Raw genomic sequence first — 8,386 nt, 5'->3', positions numbered from 1 at the left:
AAATAAAGAGATGTTGTAATTCAAAAAAATCAAAAAATAAAAAAATTAATTTTTTACCAACTTTCCAAGGACATTGTAATGGGACTACAAATTATTATTGCTACAATTAAATGTACTATCATATCCTTTGGGGGTTGGGGTCCATTTTCAAGGACCTTACTTCTCTTGCAACCTCTGGCGAAACCTTCTTGGCCAACTGAATATCTAAAATGGTTAAGGGCCAACCTCCTTCTGGATTTTTGTCCTCTTTCCCTTCCCGAAACCTCTCCCAAAACAAAATAAATAAAACAATTGTAACACATAATTGTTTGGTAGTGATATTTTGTATAAGAAAAATAGGTGGTAGCTCGAAATGGGTGAGGATCGAATAACCCGAAATTTGAAAACACGTCGTTTTGCGATTTTCTTGTTCTTCTTCGTTGAACTTCGTTGAACACAGGAGAACAGAGGGGAAGAGGAGGAGAGAGGGAGAAAGAGAGAGGAGAGGAGAGAAGAGCTCGTCGCAGCTCGCAGCTCGTTCGTCACCTCCGCCCGCCGTCGCAGCTCACAGCTCGTCGCCTCCGCCCGATCATGCCTCCGTCTCCTGCCTCCGCCTCCAGCCCTAATAATTGGGCCCCCTCCAGTCCTTCTCCTCCTTACTCTTCCTCTTCCTCCTCTCTCTTCCTCCTCCTCCTCCTTTCTTCCTCCTCCTCCTCTGATTTTCTACTTCTTCTGGAAAAAAAAAAAAATGACACTAAAAGGAGGGGATGAACGGAGCTGTGTGTGTGTGTGTGAGTTTTCTAGAGGGAGGAGATGAACAGAGAGAGGTGGGTGTACAAAGAAAAGGGGTGGGTGTACAAAGCAATTCGAGCCTTTCGACCCACGCCATTTCGAACTGCGAAATGGGACTGTTTGTATAACGGGTATATTATCGTGCTCTATCACACACACGTGTAGTCTACACCTATGTGAGAGAATGGTACAATGTTTCTTATAAAATATAAAATCAATTCATTAGCTATATTAAAAGAAAAAATAAAATAAAAAAAAGTCAAACTTCCTTAATTTTCGGCTATTTTTATAGCAAGTTTGCAATGACTTGGCGAAAGCAGACAGTGGAGGTAGTCAGCAGTTGGCAATTAGTAATTGACAATAGTATGTGAGAATGAAAATACAAGGGTAAAAATAAAATATAAAAAAACCCGCCAAAACAATAATTTTTTATTTTTTGCCAATATATTTTATTTAAAATCAAAATAGAATAATTACTGAATTTAATGTCTTGTACAACTTATAGCATCGGACTTATCATCAATATATATATTTTTTTAATCAAAATAATTTTATAAAAATTTATATGGAACAACAGGCCCCATACAATACTAGTCCTAATACTAGGAGTCGGTTCGGTAGGCCACCACACTTATCCGGATGGGATTATTCTCAATTCACTAATGCCTCATACACCCAGTTGCCCCGACCCCCAGTGACACCCAGTGAGGTGGCACTCACGTGATAGTCACGTGACTGGGGTGTAAGACCAAACAAACAGGTTCCATTTCATTTGAAATTTTCCCCCCTCCCCCCTCAAACAACGGTGCCCTCCCCCCTGAAACAACGGTAACAGGTACTGACCCCCCACTCCGACGCCTGACTCCCACTCCGACGCCGGCGACCAGTCCTTCCCTTCACTCCGACACCGACAAGCTCGTTTCCTCCCTTCACTTGCGAATCTCTCTGTCTCTCCTTCCCTTCACAGCAGCTGTATGTATATCTGAGTATATATATATGTATATATATATTTATTATCTGTGAATTTTCTATATCTGTGAAATTTCCTTTTGATTTGGGAATTGTGGCATTTTCATTTACGAATTGTGGCCTTTTCAGTTGGAGTCTTTCATTGCCTTAAACGTGTTCGATGAAATTCCCCAACGAAATGTTTAATCAATTGGTTTAATTTCTCCAGTGCATAATTTCTTCATTAAATCAATTTCGTAATTCATCTTGATTATACAGAAATTTCTGTGCATAATTGGTTCATTTGGTTGGGGAATTTCTGAAGGTGCATAATTTCTTCATTAAATCAATTTCGTAATTCATCTTCATTATACAGAAACATCTTCAGATGTGTTTGTTTCTTCTTGCACGTAAGTTTTTATCTCCATTTGGGTAAATGTGTCTTCTCATATTTGAGGCATCGTGCTATGATGCATGGTGATTTTCCTTTTCGTCTAAGTGAAAATATTGTGAAAGTATTTTCATGGTAATTGGCTCATAATAAGATTAATGTCAATGATTTGTTTTAAAGGAGACCCCCCAATGACTCTTTGCTTCCACAGTTGTGTAGCTTGTCATGTAGGACGGATGAGGAAAGTATTGGCTATCATTTTTTGCAATGTCCGATGGCTTTATTGTTCTAGGGGAAATTGATTTATATGGTGGATGTGGTGTAGGTGTGACTCCTCCCTACAACATACAGATGCTTTTGATTTAGTATACGGGATTTGGTGCCAATAGCAATGCACATGCTCTTTGGGATTGTGTAACTTTTGCTATATTTGGAAGATTTGGTTGGAAAGGAATGCATAGATAACATTAGGTGACCTGTACAACCCCAATAAGAACCATAATAAAGCCCAAAAGTTGACAATATAACATAAGTTGACCCAGCTGATCACAAAAAAAAATTAGTTGACCCGGGCAACCCATGTCTAGAAAATGTTAAATTTACCAAAATACCTTGCTCTTTAAAATTACATATATTCATGTGTGTGTGTATGTAAAGATTATCATATTAACACTTAATTTGATTTTTTTTTTTTTAAATGATATTAATTCTTAAAATCTAGATAATCATAAAATAGGAGTCTACTAAATGTCTAAGACTAGGCCCAACAGTGAAATTACTCTAATATGCAAAGTCTTTCTTCTCTTAAATTTAACAGCATCGTTCTTATTTTTGTGTTTTCTTTATCTTTCCTCTCCCCATATGCTCATGGAAGGGGTGGTGTTGGGTTGGCTAACTCTTCCATCAGCATTACTTTTTTATCATTTATGCATATCTAATCCTGAGTTATATGTCAGGGAAGATGCATATTTGTCAAGAATGCCTGTTTCAATTATACAGTCCTGGTATCAATGAGAAGGATATATCAAGTCTATGGCTGACTTGATACACATGATACACACATGATACTTTCTCCCCATACAGTTGCACTGCACAGAGTCATGCACCAAAGCCTTTACCACACACAGCAGCAGACCTCATTTTTTATTGTATTTTTTTAGCAGTGCAGACACAAAAATCTACAACCCAAAAATCTGCTAATTAGCATGCCTCTAAGCTACAGCAAACAGCAATACACATGATGCTAATTAGCATGCCTCTAAGCCATAGAGTCATGCATTAGACCACGGGGCTTTCCCAATGCAGCAATACACATGATGCTAATTACACACAAGATCATTAACAGAGAAACCACAGCCTTGATCCACATTTTACACCCAATCCTATAGCAACACCCTAGATCAGCAGCATACTTTCTCCCCATACAGTTGCACTGCACAGAGTCATGCACCAAAGCCCTTACCACACACAGCAGCAGTGTAGACACAAACAAGATCATTCCACAACAGACTCCATAAGATCATAACTATGTTGCTTGAATGGTAGACCATAACCCACACCACTGAAATACTCCAATATTGCTGGTAGGCACCAAAACCAACCTTAACACACACCAGTGAACCACTGAACCACAACACAGCACAAAGACTTGAGCCTAAACCAGAGAGCAGACCAACAGATCAGAGAAACCAACAGAACAGACCAACCCAGAAACCCACAACCAGCAACTGAATAGAAGAGGCTAAACCAGGGAGCAGACCAACAGATCAGAGGGGCAAATTTCAAAACAACGGAGGAATAAGACAAGTAGCATTAGTGACCTCAGCATTCATCTTCTGTATACAGAAATTTCCTCCATTTATGTATTATTTTTAATTGAATATATAAGATCATTTGAATATATAAGATCATTCATCTTCAGCATTCATCTTCTATTTTTAATTGCTATTTGTCCCTCTTTGCAGATGTCAACTTCAAGTGTTAGTGGCAGTAGCTCAGGTTGGTTGACATACGTGAACAGAATTTGTCGTACATGTAACAAAAAAGCCACCATCAAAATATCACAAACCGAGCTAAACAAGAACAAGTTATTCTACTATTGTAATGTTTGTGGTTTTATCGGATGGTGTTTACCTACGAATCCAGAATATGGAGGTCATCAAATTCAAACAGACGAAGTCCCAACTGTTGGCGAACAAGTTATGACCGAACGACTTCAAGCTATGACTGAACAACAAATACAGCTGACGGAACAACTTCGAATTCAGATCGCAAAGATGCAGAAGTTGATATATATGTTGTCCGTGTTGTTTGTAATTGGTGCCTTTAAACTTATGAATATGTAATAAGTAGAAGTACATGTCTCCTTTAACTTGTTGACGTAGACTTCATACTTTTGTGATGTTTTGGAGGAAGTCATGTTTTCTTGTGTATTGAAACCTACTTATTGTACCTCTTTTGTTGTTAGTGGAATGGAAAATGGCTTGTTCAAATTTGTACACTTTCTTCATTACGCATTGAATGGACATTGTTAAATACAGGAAACTATTGAATACAAGGTAACTATTGTTGAATACAGGTAAACTATTGAACATGGTAAATTGAACATGCTAAATAAACACTATATATTAAATAACAAAGTTTGAAACTCATAATAGTAGACTACATAATATTCAATCTTCTCAACATCAAAGTACATGAAGTAGTGACTACATAGAAACTACATAATTTCCAATCTCAAAAACAAACAGTTGGAATACATAGAAACTAGTCAAACAAGTCTGTAATATCTAAGTTTCCCGATGCAGAACCATAAATCTGAGTTGGAGCACTCATCAAACTTCCCTGTGTGCCACTTATGAAGTCCGATGGAGTAAGAGATGTGCCTCCAATACCATGGGCCACCTATGACAATTCATTGCAAAAAGTACATGTTAGAACAATAGAAAGATGCAAAAGTACATGAAGTACTCTTTCGAATACACTTTGGAAAAGTACATGAAGGCCTCTTTGGAACACGTACCGGTGCATAAATACTATTTTCTGTGCCAACCATATAAGGATAATACGGTGTTTGAGCTTGAGCTTCAGCTTGAGCTTCAGGTTCAAATCGGAGCAACTTAGCAGCCTGCATGTTTTGAAGAATAATTACATATTGAAATGTATGAATTGCTTTTACATACTTCAATATAGTTTGTCAACAAAAACATTTGAATACACAATTTACCTTTGCTTTTGTTTGTTTTTTTGCTGTTGCCTTGAACCGATTAACAATTTGATCTACTTTGGCAACCTTCCGTTTCGTAACTGGACGACCTCTTCGCCTAGCAACCAAAGGACTAATCACTTTCCTACTAGTACCTCCTTGTATAGAACCGGTGTGAATCGGACTTCTTGTTGAACATGGTAAATTACTCCCATAACCGGATTCTTCTTTCATGACTCTCTCCTTGATTTCATCCAACCCAAGCTCTACAATTCTAGTTTTGCCTTCAGAGTTACCAGCAAGTTGTACAATGGCAATCAATTTTTTGTTCATCCTCTCATAGGTACTTGAATTGAAATCGTTCCCAAAGCCGGTATATGTGGTTTTGATGCTTGCGTATTCTCTATCCACATCTTTTCTCCACCGGGGCAAAATGTATTTACTTGGCACCTCATTTATGCATCTTCTGACAAGCACAGCGAGTGAGTGAGCGCACATAATGCCTCTAAACTCAAACAACCGACATATGCATTGAACTTCACATTCAGTTGAATTAAAATAGACAACAAAGTCCACATGCTTCATCTTCTCAGAAACTACCATCGCTTCTTGGACATTATATGTACAAATTGATCCCTCCTCTTTCACAATCACCGCCTGACAGTAAACTAATCTCTGCATCTGTCCTTGAACTTCTTTGAATTTCGCATTGGTGTAGGCTTGCTGAAATTGTTTTTCAAACCCGTATATAGTTAGGCAATCAAACAATTTGTGTCGAGACTTGAAGTCTGCTTTCTTCTCTTTCTCTACCTTATTTCTCAAGGCATTGTCATATTGTTCAACGAATTGCTTCAATGTAGTTTTTGGATTTACATATCCATCAAAAAACGCATTCATACTTTCACTTCGTTGTGTAGTTGACATGCTAGCCCAGAAAATGTCTTTAACATAAACAGGTACCCATCGATTCCGCTCATCATATAGTACCCCCAACCACTCATTATCATAAAGATTGAATGTTGCAAGCATCTCTTCCCATTTACTCTCAAATTCAGCTCTTGTCAAACAGTCATAAACTGCATTTTGCATAGCCAACTTTATGGCTTCATATTGAGCATATCCTTTCAACTTCTCCGGAATTTTCTTCATGATATGCCATAAGCACCACCGATGTCGAGCTTGTGGAAACACAATTTCTATAGCATTTTGCATAGCTCTACACTGATCAGTTATGATAGCTTTTGGCGGATGATTTGACATGCAACTTAACCATGACTTGAATAGCCAAACAAATGTGTTTGTGTCTTCACTAGACAACAATCCACAACCAAGCAAAATGGACTGACCATGGTGATTAACTCCGACAAATGGAGCAAATGGCATGTCATATTTGTTCGTCAAATAAGTTGTGTCAAATGAAACGACATCTCCAAATGCTTCATAAGTCGCCCGACTCCTTGCATCAGCCCAAAACAAGTTTCTAATGCGAAACTCGTCATCAATATCAATCACATAAAAGAATCTCTCACTATGTGCTTGCATCCTCATAAAATAACTTTGAAGTGATTCGGCATCACCTTCCCCAAGCCTCAACCTTCTAGCTCTCTCAATGTAATTTCTTGCGTCTCGCTCGTCAAATGTCAATGACTCGTATCCCCCTGCTTCGACAACCATTGAATGAAAGTTCTTAGACACCCCTATCCCTGCTTCATCATTAATTTCTAATCTTCTCTTCACAGGAGTAAGAATTTTCTTATTCATTGCAAAATGACGTGAGTCGGTGGGAATCAAATCATGATTATGCTCAAGGTTAACTGTGGTTAGTTTATATCTCCCATCCTTTTGTACACTACCTCGTACCCTTGCTGTGCAACCAATTTTTGTGGACAAACATGGCTTCAGAGGGTTGAGTTCTGATGTCTTTCTTCTCTGCCCCGCTCGAGAACATTCAATGGCAAAGTTTAGCAATTGCCCATCATCTCCAAAATGTTGTGCTCTATGAGCTATAGCAAATCCGACATGCTTAGCATATTTGCCATAAAATGTGTACACCTCTTCCCTTGAGCTAAAACACATACCCTTTTTAGGTTCTTCAACGTGTTCGCCCTCATTTATTAAAGGATTCTCACCTTCAACATTTGAATCAACCTCCATTTCTCCACTTTGCGTACTGAAATAACAATTAAACAAATATCATTACTGATTATGGAACTAAACTTCATATTTCAAATTTTATATAAACTGTTTACAGATTGAGGAAATTATATGAAGTTTGCTACCAAGCTTATGAAGTTGGCTACCAAGCTTACAGATTACAGATTATGAAGTTTGCTACCACAGTTGAGCACAATTACTCATAAAAATTAACTAAATTGTAGTTGAGCATAATGCCCAGATGAAAGATTAGCATATTAATTACTCATCTAAGTTTGCTACCACCTAGACCCAACTCACTAATGGTGATGTTTTTTACCTCATAAATCAGTTTCATACGAAAATTTAAAAAACCATGGTGTTTCCTGATCTTTTCATTATTTTTGTTTTTGAAAAAAAAAAAAAATTGAAAAAACTGAAAACAGAAATTTTGAAAACAATACCACACTCAGGATAAATTATTACAGGAATTCTGAGGATAGAAAAAAATAAGCATATGAAATTATCTGATCAAATAAGCATATGAAAAAACTAAGCATATGAAATTATCTCATCAAATAAGCATATGAAAAATAAGCATATGAAATTTTGAAAACAATACCACACTCACGATAAATTATTACAGGAATTCTGAGGATAAATTATCTCATCAAATGACATAAAAAAATAAGTCACATAGCAACAAAAAAATTAAGACCAATGGAGTAGCATATAACTGAAAGATTAGCATATGAAATTGATTTTTTACCTCATAAACCAGATTGATGGACAGAGACAGAGCAGAGCAAAACCAGACAGACCAAAATTACAGGAATTCTGAGGATAGATGAGAGCTAGTAATCTGATATGGTGGAGGAGGAGGAAATTTCACAAGAGAGCTAGTAATCTGACAGAGCAGAGCAAAACCAGACAGACCA

The 8,386-nt window shown here is 37.4% G+C and overlaps 1 protein-coding gene across 1 annotated transcript; it reads right to left on the bottom strand.

Moving 5' to 3' along the window:
• Positions 1 to 4,708: 4,708 nt before the first annotated feature.
• Positions 4,709 to 7,490, bottom strand: LOC114319543 (protein FAR1-RELATED SEQUENCE 6-like). The gene is made up of 3 exons (XM_082873165.1): positions 5,337 to 7,490; positions 5,133 to 5,237; positions 4,709 to 5,014 (listed from the first exon to the last, which is right to left on the bottom strand). The coding sequence occupies exons 1-3, from the start codon at positions 7,467 to 7,469 to the stop codon at positions 4,877 to 4,879; spliced, it is 2,376 nt and encodes a 791-aa protein (XP_082729291.1). The 5' UTR covers positions 7,470 to 7,490; the 3' UTR covers positions 4,709 to 4,876.
• Between the last annotated feature and the right edge of the window lie 896 nt (positions 7,491 to 8,386).

This window comes from Camellia sinensis, chromosome 6 (genome assembly GCF_055761805.1).
Source record: "Camellia sinensis isolate YWXY chromosome 6, ASM5576180v1, whole genome shotgun sequence".
Taxonomy (NCBI): Eukaryota; Viridiplantae; Streptophyta; class Magnoliopsida; order Ericales; family Theaceae; genus Camellia; species Camellia sinensis.
Note: the sequence above shows the minus strand (reverse complement) of the source record. Positions and strands in the feature narration are given on the sequence as shown.

Bases quoted from the DNA above. Each gene is read 5' to 3' on its own strand.
- LOC114319543 (XM_082873165.1), bottom strand. From the start codon at position 7,469: ATGGAGGTTGATTCAAATGTTGAAGGTGAGAATCCTTTAATAAATGAG. The intron at 5,238-5,336 runs GTAAATTGTGTA...CAAAACATGCAG, and splicing joins AAAAACAAACAAAAGCAAAG to GCTGCTAAGTTGCTCCGATT. The intron at 5,015-5,132 runs GTACGTGTTCCA...GAATTGTCATAG, and splicing joins AAAATAGTATTTATGCACCG to GTGGCCCATGGTATTGGAGG.